The sequence below is a fragment of the Bombina bombina genome, chromosome 5, assembly GCF_027579735.1.
Source record: "Bombina bombina isolate aBomBom1 chromosome 5, aBomBom1.pri, whole genome shotgun sequence".
Taxonomy (NCBI): domain Eukaryota; kingdom Metazoa; phylum Chordata; class Amphibia; order Anura; family Bombinatoridae; genus Bombina; species Bombina bombina.
The window spans coordinates 1,156,334,423-1,156,351,466 of NC_069503.1; the positions used below are offsets into that span (position 1 = coordinate 1,156,334,423).

General features: G+C 45.9%; 1 protein-coding gene across 1 annotated transcript in view; it reads left to right on the plus strand.

Annotated features, from left to right (window-relative positions):
• Nucleotides 1-17,044, plus strand: part of LOC128661762 (kinesin-like protein KIFC3) — a 344,529-nt gene that overhangs the window by 130,920 nt on the left and 196,565 nt on the right. The window contains exons 6-7 of the mRNA XM_053715982.1: nucleotides 3,339-3,404; nucleotides 3,536-3,673. Of these exons, the coding sequence (XP_053571957.1) occupies nucleotides 3,339-3,404; nucleotides 3,536-3,673 (204 nt within the window). The remainder of the gene's footprint in view (nucleotides 1-3,338; nucleotides 3,405-3,535; nucleotides 3,674-17,044) is intronic.

The following is a 17,044-nucleotide window of genomic DNA, read 5'->3' on the forward strand; positions in this document are numbered from 1 at the left end:
CTAAGCTAGCTACAATGTAACTATTAGTTATATTGTAGTTATCTTAGGGTTTATTTTACAGGTATGTATTTAGTTTTAAATAGGAATTATTTAGGTAATAATTGTAAGTGTTATTTAGATTTATTTGAATTATTTTTAAGTAAGGGGTGTTAGGGTTAGGGTTAAATAAATTTAGTATAGTGGCTGCGACGTTGGGGGCGGCAGATTAGGGGTTAATAAATGTAGGTAGGTGGCGGCGATGTTAGGCGCGGCAGATTAGGGGTTAATAATATTTAACTAATGTTTGCGAGGCGGGAGTGCCGCTGTTTAGGGGTTAATATGTTTATTATAGTGGCGGCGATGTCCGGAGCAGCAGATTGGAGGTTAATAATTTTATTTTAGTGTTTGCGATGCGGGATGGCCTCGATTTAGGGGTAACTAGGTAGTTTATGGGTGTTAGTGTACTTTTTAGCACTTTAGTTATGAGTTTTATGCTACAGCTTTGTAGCGTAAAACTCATAACTACTGACTTTAGATTGCGTTATGAATCTTGCGGGATAGGCCCTGGCTGTACCGCCCACTTTTTGGCCTCCCAGAAAAAGCTTGTAATACCGGCGCTATGGAAGTCCCATTGAAAGAAGACTTTACGCAAATTGCATAAGTTAATTTGCGGTACCGCCAAAAAAGTGTACGATGCCCCTAAATCTGCAAGACTCGTTATACCAGCGGTAGTGAAAAAGCAGCGTTATGAGCCTGAGCGCTGTTTTTTCACTCATACCGCAAAACTCGTAACTACAATCTATCTATTAGTTATATTGTCGCTAGCTTAGGTTTTATTTCACAGGTAAGTATTTAGTTTTAAGTAGGTATTATTTAGTTAATAATTGTAACTTTAGTTTACGGTTAGGTTAGCTCTGTTTTAATTATGTTAAAGTTAGGGGGTGTTAGGGTTACGTTAGGGTTAGTGGTTAATATAGTTCAATTTAGGCTGTTGCGATGTGGGTGGCTGGCGGTTTAGGGGTTAACAGGTTTATTTAGTGGTGGTGATGTGGGAGGCCAGAGGTTTGGGGGTTAATACCTTTATTTAGTGGCGGCGATGTCATGAAGCGGCGGAATAGTGGTTAATAACTTTAATATAGTGGCGGTGATGATGGGGTGCGGCGGAACAGGGGTTATTAGTTTTAATATAGCGGCTGCGATATCGGGAGCGGCAGATTAGGGGTTAAGAACTTTATTTAGGTGGCAGTGATATCAGGAGCGGCAGATTAGTGGTTAATAACTGTAGGTAGGTGTTGGTGATGTCGGGGGCAGCAGATTAGGAGTGTTTAGACGTGGGGTTTATGCTAGGGTGTTAGGTTTAAACATAACTTTTATTTTCCCCATTGACATCAATGGGGCTGCGTTACAAATCTTTTAATTCCGCAATCACAGGTGTTAGGCTTTTTATTATCCCGCTCTCCCCATTGATGTCTATGGGGGAAGCATGCACAAGCACGTCAAAACAGCGCTTGTATTTTGTGCAGTATGGAGCTCAACGCCACCATATCGCACGCACAAGTTGGCTGTTTGAGAACTTGTAATGGCTGCGCTATAGGGGGTTAAATAACTCAACTTTTGTTGCGTTTGTTAATTTCCCTATAGAGCGAATAACTCGTAATCTAGGCGATAGTGAAATAACACCAAATATATTAAATGAAGTGTCTCCTGATGGAAGGCTTACCTTAATTGTCAACGCGTTTCGGCCTCTATATAGGCCTTTCTCAAGACTATAAACGGTTATTTAAAATCTCTTATTTATGTGCAATTCTATTTGCCCATTGGTTAGACATTATGTGTAATTCCTGCCAAAAGTTGCGCCAAATAGGAGTGCCTTTAGATGGGAACTCGTGTAGAGAGCACATATAATGGAATTGACGTCATCGCTTATTTGTCACTTCCGGTATTTTTAATCTATTTTTATTTTACTTTTTCCTTCACATTTTTATTTTTACTTTTTCCCCGACCTTAAGGAATACCAATATTCTTCTTAAACAAAGTGGAGATTACTTTTTCCTCATTTCATCACAGACTTTATCCATATTTGGAGGACTACTTATTCATATATGTCATACTTTTAGACTTTGATCAAATCGGAAATCAGTATTCTGTTTCTCAGATTCCTTTATTTTTTGTTTTTACATCTTGTTGTTTTTATATTATGTTGTTTGTATCTATTATTGTATTTTAACATGAATCCATGCATTGTAATTATATTAATTAATTATTTTTAGTAATTTAATAACCTTTGCCTTATAGGCGCTCCTTTTCTATGTATAATTGTTCTGTAAATCTATAAGTTGGCTAGGAAACTTATCTTAAAAGAGCCAAGAGGTTTTTTTCAGAGACATAACGCTTACTTTAGTACTTTACTCATTATCAGTTTTATGTGAACATTTCCCCCTGCAGTTCTCGCTGTTTTTCTCCCAAACAACAAGGTGGCTAGATTGTGTCAAAATACACAAAACACTAATTACCTTAACACAAAAACACCTGCATACGAAAATAGAGGTGATTGTAAGATGGTTCGCACTAAATGCAGAGTAATCTGATTGTATTGGCTGCAGGATTTCATTTGTGAAGTGTGCTCCCTGCTAATTTCACTCTTCCCAGTGAGGTTTCCAGCAAATATCATTATCACACCTGAACCAGTGATGTTTTTAAAATCAGGCGTTCAGTCTCAAAGGGGCACCATCATCGCTTGTCCAGTGTCAACATTTGGAACATAATCCCCAACATCTCACATTTTTTTTCACCTGGTTCTCTATAACAACAAATCATATGTGGTCCTGGGGAATTATAGCCTCTCAATAGACTCCAACTCAGTGCTGCATGGCATGAAACGCGTAAGGACACGCCTCCTCCTCCTCCTGTGTTTTAGTGTATGTATTCTTTGAAATGGAATAAAGTTTGAACTTTTATTTTTGGAATTCCCGGTGTGCTGCCTAATCCTTCCTTTTTTTGTTCCAACTCAGCAATGCCATCACATGCATGCTCACTCAGTAATGCCAGCATGTGCACGCCGACTAGGTAATGCCGGCTTGAAATTACGTCTTCACACACTGATACATGTGTGCCTTCCATCCCACTTTGAAAGATGTCACATTGTGCCTAAGCAGCATTTTTTATATAAGTTAGTTTTTAAAGGAGGTAAAATCGTGTGCCCAGTGATGTTGTTGTGGCCGATTTATGACTGATGAATATACCAAATTGTAACAATCGATTCAGTCTATAAGACCCTCGGAACATAAAACTGTGCTGATCACAAGGTAATTGTTCAGGTTATGTCTGGTTCCTCACTCTATTTTATGTTTTCTCTTTAGATCGAACAACTGAAGGAGAAAATCCAGCAGAGAGAGGAAGAGCTGACCCAACTCAGAGCGGAGATGGTGAGAGTCAACAATAATGCAAATTAGCCGTTATTTCCCATAATAAATCAGCAATACTGATCTAGAGATGGAGAGATTAGCAAGTGTAGGAGACACCAGGCCCTCTCTCACCCATCTGTTGTCTACATCAGGGTGCGACTGACTCAGAGAAACAACTCCAGAACCTGACAGTGGAGAACGAAGGGCTGAAGCAGAATCTGAGTGTCACCCAGGGGCTTCTGGAGAAGATGGCAGCTATCACTGCACAGCCATCTGCTCAGCTTATTAAGGTGCGTGACAAAACAGGTGTTGGTATTTTGTCTACTAGAGCCATGTGCAGTCATTTCCGAAGGCTCACTATCATCACAACATACCCAGCAGGGGCTATACTTCTTCCCAAGCTCAAGTGAAGAAAAAGTATTGTGATGTAAGTAACTCAGTGATACTTTTATCAGTACTTCTCAACCATTGTACACTTGGGTGTCACACAGAGATAGACTTGAGCTGATCTTCCTCACTACTGTAAAATATATTTTAAAAAAATTCAGAATTTTTAGTGATAGTGTAATGTTGCTCATATTTATATTTTTAATTTTGTATAATTACATTAATGAAGTTATTCCGTATCACATGTAAATCAGTCAGTACAATAAGTAACAAGTCAATAACAAGTACCCTAAAGGAAAGGCGCTGAGGGGTGTGTCAGCACAAAAGGGTACCCAAGGGTGTGTCAGCACAAAAGGGTACCCAGGGGTGTGCCAGTGCAAAAAGGTAACCAGGAGTGTGCCAGTGCAAAAGGGTAACAAGGGGTGTGCCAGTGCAAAAAGGTACCCAGGGGTGTGCCGGTGCAAAAAGGTACCCAGGAGTGTGCCAGTGCAAAAAGGTACCCAGGAGTGTGCCAGTGCAAAAAGGTAACCAGGAGTGTTCCAGTGCAAAAAGGTACCCAGGGGTGTGCCAGTGCAAAAAGGTACCCAGGGGTGTGAAGGTGCAAAAAGGTACCCAGAGGTGTGAAGGTACAAAAAGGTACCCAGAGGTGTGAAGGTGCAAAAAGGTACCCAGAGGTGTGAAGGTACAAAAAGGTACCCAGAGGTGTGAAGGTGCAAAAAGGTACCCAGGGGTGTGAAGGTACAAAAAGGTACCCAGAGGTGTGAAGGTGCAAAAAGGTACCCAGAGGTGTGAAGGTACAAAAAGGTACCCAGAGGTGTGAAGGTGCAAAAAGGTACCCAGGGGTGTGAAGGTACAAAAAGGTACCCAGAGGTGTGAAGGTACAAAAAGGTACCCAGAGCTGTGAAGGTACAAAAAGGTACCCAGAGGTGTGAAGGTACAAAAAGGTACCCAGAGGTGTGAAGGTACAAAAAGGTACCCAGAGCTGTGAAGGTACAAAAAGGTACCCAGAGGTGTGAAGGTACAAAAAGGTACCCAGAGGTGTGAAGGTACAAAAAGGTACCCAGAGCTGTGAAGGTAGAAAAAGGTACCCAGAGGTGTGAAGGTACAAAAAGGTACCCAGAGGTGTGAAGGTACAAAAAGGTACCCAGAGCTGTGAAGGTACAAAAAGGTACCCAGAGGTGTGAAGGTACAAAAAGGTACCCAGAGGTGTGAAGGTACAAAAAGGTACCCAGAGGTGTGAAGGTACAAAAAGGTACCCAGAGGTGTGAAGGTACAAAAAGGTACCCAGAGGTGTGAAGGTACAAAAAGGTACCCAGAGGTGTGAAGGTACAAAAAGGTACCCAGATGTGTGAAGGTACAAAAAGGTACCCAGAGGTGTGAAGGTACAAAAAGGTACCCAGAGGTGTGAAGGTACAAAAAGGTACCCAGAGGTGTGCCAGTCCATGTAATTGACCCCAAAATGAAACATAAACAAACAGAAATCCTATTTGTCTTATTGTAACCCTGCCATTTTCTAGGTATATTGCCGGGGCTGTGTGAAAGTTACACTACAGCAGCTTCAGTATCGGTCATTCCGTTGTAATCACCATTAATTCCTAGTGTCATTAGCTTTATACAAATTGCCAAAACATTATTATTATTTTTACTGTTATTTCCACCATCCTAGAAGTGCTGAGGGCACTGGTGCCTCAAGAACAAAACCTATTTCCCTTGTACCGGCTCTGGATTTACTGCAGTGTTTGTTCTGAGTTCCTGTCAGTTACAGGTGTATCAGCTCTGGATTGGCTGCATTGTGTGTTCTGAGCTGTCATTAGTTACAGGTGTATCAGCTCTGGATTGGCTGCAGTGTGTGTTCTGAGCTGTCGTTAGTTACAGGTGTATCGGCTCTGGAATGGCTGCAGTGTGTGTTCTGAGCTGTCATTAGTTACAGGTGTATCGGCTCTGGATTTGCTGCAGTGTGTGTTCTGAGCTGTCATTAGTTACAGGTGTATCAGCTCTGGATTGGCTGCAGTGTGTGTTCTGAGCTGTCATTAGTTACAGGTGTATCAGCTCTGGATTGGCTGCAGTGTGTGTTCTGAGCTGTCATTAGTTACAGGTGTATCGGCTCTGGATTGGCTGCAGTGTGTGTTCTGAGCTGTCGTTAGTTACAGGTGTATCGGGTCTGGATTGGCTGCAGTGTTTGTTCTGATCTCTTGTTAGTTACAGGTGTATCTGCTCTGGATTGGCTGCAGTGTGTGTTCTGAGCTGTCATTAGTTACAGGTGTATCAGCTCTGGATTGGCTGCAGTGTGTGTTTTGAGCTGTCGTTAGTTACAGGTGTATCAGCTCTGGATTGGCTGTATTGTGTGTTCTGAGCTGTCATTAGTTACAGGTGTATCAGCTCTGGATTGGCTGCAGTGTGTGTTCTGAGCTCCCGTTAGTTACAAGTGTATCAGCTCTGGATTGGCTGCAGTGTGTGTTCTGAGCTGTCGTTAGTTACAGGTGTATCAGCTCTGGATTGGCTGCAGTGTGTGTTCTGAGCTGTCGTTAGTTACAGGTGTATCAGCTCTGGATTGGCTGCAGTGTTTGTTCTGAGCTCTCGTTAGTTACAGGTGTATCGGGTCTGGATTGCCTGCAGTTTGTGTTCTGAGCTGTCGTTAGTTACAGGTGTATCAGCTCTGGATTGCCTGCAGTTTGTGTTCTGAGCTGTCGTTAGTTACAGGTGTATCAGCTCTGGATTGGCTGCAGTGTTTGTTCTGAGCTGTCGTTAGTTACAGGTGTATCGGGTCTGGATTGCCTGCAGTTTGTGTTCTGAGCTGTCGTTAGTTACAGGTGTATCAGCTCTGGATTGGCTGCAGTGTGTGTTCTGAGCTGTCGTTAGTTACAGGTGTATCAGCTCTGGATTGGCTGCAGTGTGTGTTCTGAGCTGTCGTTAGTTACAGGTGTATCAGCTCTGGATTGGCTGCAGTGTGTGTTCTGAGCTGTCATTAGTTACAGATGTATCAGCTCTGGATTGGCTGCAGTGTGTGTTCTGAGCTGTCGCTAGTTACAGGTGTATCAGCTCTGGATTGGCTGCATTATGTGTTCTGAGCTGTCATTAGTTACAGGTATATCGGGTCTGGATTGGCTGCAGTGTGTGTTCTGAGCTGTCGTTAGTTACAGGTGTATCAGCTCTGGATTGGCTGCATTGTGTGTTCTGAGCTGTCGTTAGTTACAGGTGTATCAGCTCTGGATTGGCTGCATTGTGTGTTCTGAGCTGTCGTTAGTTACAGGTGTATTGGCTCTGGATTTACTGCAGTGTTTGTTCTGATCTCTCTTTAGTTACAGGTGTATGATGTATCAGCTCTGGATTGGCTGCAGTGTGTGTTCTGAGCTCTCGTTAGTTACAGGTGTATCGGCTCTGGATTGGCTGCAGTGTGTGTTCTGAGCTCCCGTTAGTTACAGGTGTATCGGCTCTGGATTGGCTGCATTATGTGTTCTGAGCTGTCGTTAGTTACAGGTGTATCAGCTCTGGATTGGCTGCAGTGTGTGTTCTGAGCTGTCATTAGTTACAGGTGTATCAGCTCTGGATTGGCTGCAGTGTGTGTTCTGAGCTGTCATTAGTTACAGGTGTATCAGCTCTGGATTGGCTGCAGTGTGTGTTCTGAGCTTTTGTTAGTTACAGGTGTATCAGCTCTGGATTGGCTGCAGTGTGTGTTCTGAGCTCTCGTTAGTTACAGGTGTATCAGCTCTGGATTGGCTGCAGTGTGTGTTCTGAGCTCCCGTTAGTTACAGGTGTATCAGCTCTGGATTGGCTGCAGTGTTTGTTCTGAGCTCTCGTTAGTTACAGGTGTATCAGCTCTGGATTGGCTGCAGTGTGTGTTCTGAGCTCTAGTTAGTTACAGGTGTATCAGCTCTGGATTGGCTGCAGTGTGTGTTCTGAGCTCCCGTTAGTTACAGGTGTATCAGCTCTGGATTGGCTGCAGTGTTTGTTCTGAGCTCCCGTTAGTTACAGGTGTATCAGCTCTGGATTGGCTGCAGTGTGTGTTCTGAGCTGTCGTTAGTTACAGGTGTATCAGCTCTGGATTGGCTGCAGTGTGTGTTTTGAGCTGTCGTTAGTTACAGGTGTATCAGCTCTGAATTGGCTGCAGTGTGTGTTCTGAGCTGTCGTTAGTTACAGGTGTATCAGCTCTGGATTGGCTGCAGTGTGTGTTCTGAGCTGTCGTTAGTTACAGGTGTATCAGCTCTGGATTGGCTGCATTATGTGTTCTGAGCTGTCGTTAGTTACAGGTGTATCGGCTCTGGATTGGCTGCAGTGTGTGTTCTGAGCTGTCGTTAGTTACAGGTGTATCGGCTCTGGATTGGCTGCAGTGTGTGTTCTGAGCTGTCGTTAGTTACAGGTGTATCGGCTCTGGATTGGCTGCAGTGTGTGTTCTGAGCTTTCGTTAGTTACAGGTGTATCGGGTCTGGATTGGCTGCAGTGTGTGTTCTGAGCTGTCGTTAGTTACAGGTGTATCAGCTCTGGATTGGCTGCAGTGTGTGTTCTGAGCTGTCGTTAGTTACAGGTGTATCAGCTCTGGATTGGCTGCATTATGTGTTCTGAGCTGTCGTTAGTTACAGGTGTATCGGCTCTGGATTGGCTGCAGTGTGTGTTCTGAGCTGTCATTAGTTACAGGTGTATCAGCTCTGGATTGGCTGCAGTGTTTGTTCTGAGCTCTCGTTAGTTACAGGTGTATCAGCTCTGGATTGGCTGCAGTGTGTGTTCTGAGCTCCCGTTAGTTACAGGTGTATCAGCTCTGAATTGGCTGCAGTGTGTGTTCTGAGCTGTCGTTAGTTACAGGTGTATCAGCTCTGAATTGGCTGCAGTGTGTGTTCTGAGCTGTCGTTAGTTACAGGTGTATCAGCTCTGGATTGGCTGCAGTGTGTGTTCTGAGCTGTCATTAGTTACAGGTGTATCGGCTCTGGATTGGCTGCAGTGTGTGTTCTGAGCTTTCGTTAGTTACAGGTGTATCGGCTCTGGATTGGCTGCAGTGTGTGTTCTGAGCTGTCGTTAGTTACAGGTATATCGGGTCTGGATTGGCTGCAGTGTGTGTTCTGAGCTGTCATTAGTTACAGGTGTATCAGCTCTGGATTGGCTGCAGTGTGTGTTCTGAGCTGTCATTAGTTACAGGTATATCGGCTCTGGATTGGCTGCAGTGTGTGTTCTGAGCTGTCGTTAGTTACAGGTATATCGGGTCTGGATTGGCTGCAGTGTGTGTTCTGAGCTGTCATTAGTTACAGGTGTATCAGCTCTGGATTGGCTGCAGTGTGTGTTCTGAGCTGTCATTAGTTACAGGTGTATTGGCTCTGTATTGGCTGCAGTGTGTGTTCTGAGCTGTCGTTAGTTACAGGTGTATCGGGTCTGGATTGGCTGCAGTGTGTGTTCTGAGCTGTCGTTAGTTACAGGTGTATTGGCTCTGGATTGGCTGCAGTGTGTGTTCTGAGCTGTCATTAGTTACAGGTGTATCAGCTCTGGATTGGCTGCAGTGTGTGTTCTGAGCTGTCATTAGTTACAGGTGTATTGGCTCTGGATTGGCTGCAGAGTGTGTTCTGAGCTGTCATTAGTTACAGGTGTATTGGCTCTGGATTGGCTGCAGTGTGTGTTCTGAGCTTTTGTTAGTTACAGGTGTATCGGGTCTGGATTGGCTGCAGTGTGTGTTCTGAGCTCCCGTTAGTTACAGGTGTATCAGCTCTGGATTGGCTGCAGTGTGTGTTCTGAGCTCCCGTTAGTTACAGGTGTATCAGCTCTGGATTGGCTGCAGTGTTTGTTCTGAGCTCCCGTTAGTTACAGGTGTATCGGGTCTGGATTGGCTGCAGTGTGTGTTCTGAGCTGTCGTTAGTTACAGGTGTATCGGCTCTGGATTGGCTGCAGTGTGTGTTCTGAGCTGTCGTTAGTTACAGGTGTATCGGGTCTGCATTGGCTGCAGTGTGTGTTCTGAGCTCCCGTTAGTTACAGGTGTATCAGCTCTGGATTGGCTGCAGTGTGTGTTCTGAGCTCTCGTTAGTTACAGGTGTATCAGCTCTGGTTTGGCTGCAGTGTGTGTTCTGAGCTGTCGTTAGTTACAGGTGTATCAGCTCTGGATTGGCTGCAGTGTGTGTTCTGAGCTGTCGTTAGTTACAGGTGTATCGGCTCTGGATTGGCTGCAGTGTTTGTTCTGAGCTCTCGTTAGTTACAGGTGTATCAGCTCTGGATTGGCTGCAGTGTGTGTTCTGAGCTGTCATTAGTTACAGGTGTATCAGCTCTGGATTGGCTGCAGTGTGTGTTCTGAGCTGTCGTTAGTTACAGGTGTATCGGCTCTGGATTGGCTGCAGTGTGTGTTCTGAGCTGTCGTTAGTTACAGGTGTATCGGCTCTGGATTGGCTGCAGTGTGTGTTCTGAGCTGTCGTTAGTTACAGGTGTATCAGCTCTGGATTGGCTGCAGTGTGTGTTCTGAGCTGTCATTATTTACAGGTGTATCGGCTCTGGATTGGCTGCAGTGTGTGTTCTGAGCTGTCATTAGTTACAGGTGTATCGGGTCTGGATTGGCTGCAGTGTGTGTTCTGAGCTGTCATTAGTTACAGGTGTATTGGCTCTGGATTGGCTGCAGTGTGTGTTCTGAGCTGTCATTAGTTACAGGTGTATTGGCTCTGAATTGGCTGCAGTGTGTGTTCTGATCTCTCATTAGTTACAGGTGTATCGGGTCTGGATTGGCTGCAGTGTGTGTTCTGAGCTGTCATTAGTTACAGGTGTATCGGGTCTGCATTGGCTGCAGTGTGTGTTCTGAGCTGTCGTTAGTTACAGGTGTATCGGGTCTGGATTGGCTGCAGTGTGTGTTCTGAGCTGTCGTTAGTTACAGGTGTATCGGGTCTGCATTGGCTGCAGTGTGTGTTCTGAGCTGTCGTTAGTTACAGGTGTATCGGGTCTGGATTGGCTGCAGTGTGTGTTCTGAGCTGTCATTAGTTACAGGTGTATTGGCTCTGGATTGGCTGCAGTGTGTGTTCTGAGCTGTCGTTAGTTACAGGTGTATTGGCTCTGAATTGGCTGCAGTGTGTGTTCTGATCTCTCATTAGTTACAGGTGTATTGGCTCTGGATTGGCTGCAGTGTGTGTTCTGAGCTTTTGTTAGTTACAGGTGTATCGGGTCTGGATTGGCTGCAGTGTGTGTTCTGAGCTTTTGTTAGTTACAGGTGTATCGGGTCTGGATTGGCTGCAGTGTGTGTTCTGAGCTTTTGTTAGTTACAGGTGTATCGGGTCTGGATTGGCTGCAGTGTGTGTTCTGATCTCTCTTTAGTTACAGGTGTATCAGCTCTGGATTGGCTGCAGTGTGTGTTCTGAGCTGTCGTTAGTTACAGGTGTATCAGCTCTGGATTGGCTGCAGTGTGTGTTCTGAGCTGTCGTTAGTTACAGGTGTATCAGCTCTGAATTGGCTGCAGTGTGTGTTCTGATCTCTCATTAGTTACAGGTGTATCGGGTCTGGATTGGCTGCAGTGTGTGTTCTGAGCTTTTGTTAGTTACAGGTGTATCGGGTCTGGATTGGCTGCAGTGTGTGTTCTGAGCTTTTGTTAGTTACAGGTGTATCGGGTCTGGATTGGCTGCAGTGTGTGTTCTGATCTCTCTTTAGTTACAGGTGTATCGGGTCTGGATTGGCTGCAGTGTGTGTTCTGAGCTGTCGTTAGTTACAGGTGTATCAGCTCTGAATTGGCTGCAGTGTGTGTTCTGAGCTGTCGTTAGTTACAGGTGTATCAGCTCTGGATTGGCTGCAGTGTGTGTTCTGAGCTGTCGTTAGTTACAGGTGTATCAGCTCTGGATTGGCTGCAGTGTGTGTTCTGAGCTGTCGTTAGTTACAGGTGTATCAGCTCTGGATTGGCTGCAGTGTGTGTTCTGAGCTGTCGTTAGTTACAGGTGTATTGGCTCTGGATTTACTGCAGTGTTTGTTCTGATCTCTCTTTAGTTACAGGTGTATCGGCTCTGGATTGGCTGCAGTGTGTGTTCTGAGCTCCCGTTAGTTACAGGTGTATCGGCTCTGGATTGGCTGCAGTGTGTGTTCTGAGCTGTCATTAGTTACAGGTGTATCAGCTCTGGATTGGCTGCAGTGTGTGTTCTGAGCTGTCATTAGTTACAGGTGTATCAGCTCTGGATTGGCTGCAGTGTGTGTTCTGAGCTTTTGTTAGTTACAGGTGTATCAGCTCTGGATTGGCTGCAGTGTGTGTTCTGAGCTCTCGTTAGTTACAGGTGTATCAGCTCTGGATTGGCTGCAGTGTGTGTTCTGAGCTCCCGTTAGTTACAGGTGTATCAGCTCTGGATTGGCTGCAGTGTTTGTTCTGAGCTCTCGTTAGTTACAGGTGTATCAGCTCTGGATTGGCTGCAGTGTGTGTTCTGAGCTCCCGTTAGTTACAGGTGTATCAGCTCTGGATTGGCTGCAGTGTGTGTTTTGAGCTGTCGTTAGTTACAGGTGTATCAGCTCTGAATTGGCTGCAGTGTGTGTTCTGAGCTGTCGTTAGTTACAGGTGTATCAGCTCTGGATTGGCTGCAGTGTGTGTTCTGAGCTGTCGTTAGTTACAGGTGTATCAGCTCTGGATTGGCTGCATTATGTGTTCTGAGCTGTCGTTAGTTACAGGTGTATCGGCTCTGGATTGGCTGCAGTGTGTGTTCTGAGCTGTCATTAGTTACAGGTGTATCAGCTCTGGATTGGCTGCAGTGTGTGTTCTGAGCTGTCGTTAGTTACAGGTGTATGGGGTCTGGATTGGCTGCAGTGTGTGTTCTGAGCTTTCGTTAGTTACAGGTGTATCAGCTCTGGATTGGCTGCAGTGTTTGTTCTGAGCTGTCATTAGTTACAGGTGTATCAGCTCTGAATTGGCTGCAGTGTGTGTTCTGAGCTGTCGTTAGTTACAGGTGTATCAGCTCTGAATTGGCTGCAGTGTGTGTTCTGAGCTGTCATTAGTTACAGGTGTATCGGCTCTGGATTGGCTGCAGTGTGTGTTCTGAGCTTTCGTTAGTTACAGGTGTATCGGCTCTGAATTGGCTGCAGTGTGTGTTCTGAGCTGTCATTAGTTACAGGTGTATCAGCTCTGGATTGGCTGCAGTGTGTGTTCTGAGCTGTCATTAGTTACAGGTGTATCAGCTCTGGAATGGCTGCAGTGTGTGTTCTGAGCTGTCGTTAGTTACAGGTGTATCAGCTCTGGATTGGCTGCAGTGTGTGTTCTGAGCTCCCGTTAGTTACAGGTGTATCAGCTCTGAATTGGCTGCAGTGTGTGTTCTGAGCTGTCGTTAGTTACAGGTGTATCGGGTCTGGATTGGCTGCAGTGTGTGTTCTGAGCTGTCATTAGTTACAGGTGTATCGGGTCTGCATTGGCTGCAGTGTGTGTTCTGAGCTGTCATTAGTTACAGGTGTATCGGGTCTGGATTGGCTGCAGTGTGTGTTCTGAGCTGTCATTAGTTACAGGTGTATTGGCTCTGAATTGGCTGCAGTGTGTGTTCTGAGCTGTCGTTAGTTACAGGTGTATCGGCTCTGGATTGGCTGCAGTGTGTGTTCTGAGCTGTCGTTAGTTACAGGTGTATCAGCTCTGGATTGGCTGCAGTGTGTGTTCTGAGCTGTCGTTAGTTACAGGTGTATCAGCTCTGAATTGGCTGCAGTGTGTGTTCTGAGCTGTCGTTAGTTACAGGTGTATCAGCTCTGGATTGGCTGCAGTGTGTGTTCTGAGCTGTCGTTAGTTACAGGTGTATCAGCTCTGAATTGGCTGCAGTGTGTGTTCTGAGCTGTCGTTAGTTACAGGTGTATCAGCTCTGGATTGGCTGCAGTGTGTGTTCTGAGCTGTCGTTAGTTACAGGTGTATCAGCTCTGGATTGGCTGCAGTGTGTGTTCTGAGCTGTCGTTAGTTACAGGTGTATCAGCTCTGAATTGGCTGCAGTGTGTGTTCTGAGCTGTCGTTAGTTACAGGTGTATCAGCTCTGAATTGGCTGCAGTGTGTGTTCTGAGCTGTCGTTAGTTACAGGTGTATCAGCTCTGAATTGGCTGCAGTGTGTGTTCTGAGCTCTCGTTAGTTACAGGTATATCGGGTCTGGATTGGCTGCAGTGTGTGTTCTGAGCTGTCATTAGTTACAGGTGTATCAGCTCTGGATTGGCTGCAGTGTGTGTTCTGAGCTCTCGTTAGTTACAGGTATATCGGGTCTGGATTGGCTGCAGTGTGTGTTCTGAGCTGTCGTTAGTTACAGGTGTATCGGCTCTGAATTGGCTGCAGTGTGTGTTCTGAGCTGTCGTTAGTTACAGGTATATCGGCTCTGGATTGGCTGCAGTGTGTGTTCTGAGCTTTCTTTAGTTACAGGTATATCGGGTCTGGATTGGCTGCAGTGTGTGTTCTGAGCTGTCATTAGTTACAGGTATATCGGCTCTGGATTGGCTGCAGTGTGTGTTCTGAGCTTTCGTTAGTTACAGGTATATCGGGTCTGGATTGGCTGCAGTGTGTGTTCTGAGCTGTCATTAGTTACAGGTGTATCAGCTCTGGATTGGCTGCAGTGTGTGTTCTGAGCTGTCATTAGTTACAGGTGTATTGGCTCTGTATTGGCTGCAGTGTGTGTTCTGAGCTGTCGTTAGTTACAGGTGTATTGGCTCTGGATTGGCTGCAGTGTGTGTTCTGAGCTGTCATTAGTTACAGGTGTATCAGCTCTGGATTGGCTGCAGTGTGTGTTCTGAGCTGTCATTAGTTACAGGTGTATTGGCTCTGGATTGGCTGCAGTGTGTGTTCTGAGCTGTCATTAGTTACAGGTGTATTGGCTCTGGATTGGCTGCAGTGTGTGTTCTGAGCTTTTGTTAGTTACAGGTGTATCGGGTCTGGATTGGCTGCAGTGTGTGTTCTGAGCTCCCGTTAGTTACAGGTGTATCAGCTCTGGATTGGCTGCAGTGTGTGTTCTGAGCTCCCGTTAGTTACAGGTGTATCAGCTCTGGATTGGCTGCAGTGTTTGTTCTGAGCTGTCGTTAGTTACAGGTGTATCGGCTCTGGATTGGCTGCAGTGTGTGTTCTGAGCTGTCATTAGTTACAGGTGTATCGGCTCTGGATTGGCTGCAGTGTGTGTTCTGAGCTGTCATTAGTTACAGGTGTATCGGCTCTGGATTGGCTGCAGTGTGTGTTCTGAGCTGTCATTAGTTACAGGTGTATTGGCTCTGGATTGGCTGCAGTGTGTGTTCTGAGCTGTCGTTAGTTACAGGTGTATCGGGTCTGCATTGGCTGCAGTGTGTGTTCTGAGCTCCCGTTAGTTACAGGTGTATCAGCTCTGGATTGGCTGCAGTGTGTGTTCTGAGCTCTCGTTAGTTACAGGTGTATCAGCTCTGGATTGGCTGCAGTGTGTGTTCTGAGCTGTCGTTAGTTACAGGTGTATCAGCTCTGGATTGGCTGCAGTGTGTGTTCTGAGCTGTCGTTAGTTACAGGTGTATCGGCTCTGGATTGGCTGCAGTGTTTGTTCTGAGCTCTCGTTAGTTACAGGTGTATCAGCTCTTGATTGGCTGCAGTGTGTGTTCTGAGCTGTCATTAGTTACAGGTGTATCGGCTCTGGATTGGCTGCAGTGTGTGTTCTGAGCTGTCGTTAGTTACAGGTGTATCAGCTCTGGATTGGCTGCAGTGTGTGTTCTGAGCTGTCATTATTTACAGGTGTATCGGCTCTGGATTGGCTGCAGTGTGTGTTCTGAGCTGTCATTAGTTACAGGTGTATCGGGTGTGGATTGGCTGCAGTGTGTGTTCTGAGCTGTCATTAGTTACAGGTGTATTGGCTCTGGATTGGCTGCAGTGTGTGTTCTGAGCTGTCATTAGTTACAGGTGTATCGGCTCTGGATTGGCTGCAGTGTGTGTTCTGAGCTGTCATTAGTTACAGGTGTATCAGCTCTGGATTGGCTGCAGTGTGTGTTCTGAGCTGTCATTAGTTACAGGTGTATTGGCTCTGGATTGGCTGCAGTGTGTGTTCTGAGCTGTCATTAGTTACAGGTGTATTGGCTCTGAATTGGCTGCAGTGTGTGTTCTGAGCTGTCATTAGTTACAGGTGTATCGGCTCTGAATTGGCTGCAGTGTGTGTTCTGATCTCTCATTAGTTACAGGTGTATCGGGTCTGGATTGGCTGCAGTGTGTGTTCTGAGCTCTCGTTAGTTACAGGTGTATCAGCTCTGGATTGGCTGCAGTGTGTGTTCTGAGCTGTCGTTAGTTACAGGTGTATCGGCTCTGGATTGGCTGCATTGTGTGTTCTGATCTCTCATTAGTTACAGGTGTATCAGCTCTGGATTGGCTGCAGTGTGTGTTCTGAGCTTTCGCTAGTTACAGGTATATCGGGTCTGGATTGGCTGCAGTGTGTGTTCTGAGCTGTCATTAGTTACAGGTGTATTGGCTCTGGATTGGCTGCAGTGTGTGTTCTGAGCTTTTGTTAGTTACAGGTGTATCGGGTCTGGATTGGCTGCAGTGTGTGTTCTGAGCTCCCGTTAGTTACAGGTGTATCAGCTCTGGATTGGCTGCAGTGTGTGTTCTGAGCTCCCGTTAGTTACAGGTGTATCAGCTCTGGATTGGCTGCAGTGTTTGTTCTGAGCTCCCGTTAGTTACAGGTGTATCGGGTCTGGATTGGCTGCAGTGTGTGTTCTGAGCTGTCGTTAGTTACAGGTGTATTGGCTCTGGATTGGCTGCAGTGTGTGTTCTGAGCTGTCATTAGTTACAGGTATATCGGCTCTGGATTGGCTGCAGTGTGTGTTCTGAGCTGTCGTTAGTTACAGGTATATCGGGTCTGGATTGGCTGCAGTGTGTGTTCTGAGCTGTCATTAGTTACAGGTGTATCAGCTCTGGATTGGCTGCAGTGTTTGTTCTGAGCTCCCGTTAGTTACAGGTGTATCGGCTCTGGATTGGCTGCAGTGTGTGTTCTGAGCTGTCGTTAGTTACAGGTGTATCGGGTCTGCATTGGCTGCAGTGTGTGTTCTGAGCTCCCGTTAGTTACAGGTGTATCAGCTCTGGATTGGCTGCAGTGTGTGTTCTGAGCTGTCATTAGTTACAGGTGTATCAGCTCTGGATTGGCTGCAGTGTGTGTTCTGAGCTGTCGTTAGTTACAGGTGTATCAGCTCTGGATTGGCTGCAGTGTGTGTTCTGAGCTGTCGTTAGTTACAGGTGTATCAGCTCTGGATTGGCTGCAGTGTGTGTTCTGAGCTGTCGTTAGTTACAGGTGTATCGGCTCTGGATTGGCTGCAGTGTTTGTTCTGAGCTCTCGTTAGTTACAGGTGTATCAGCTCTGGATTGGCTGCAGTGTGTGTTCTGAGCTGTCATTAGTTACAGGTGTATC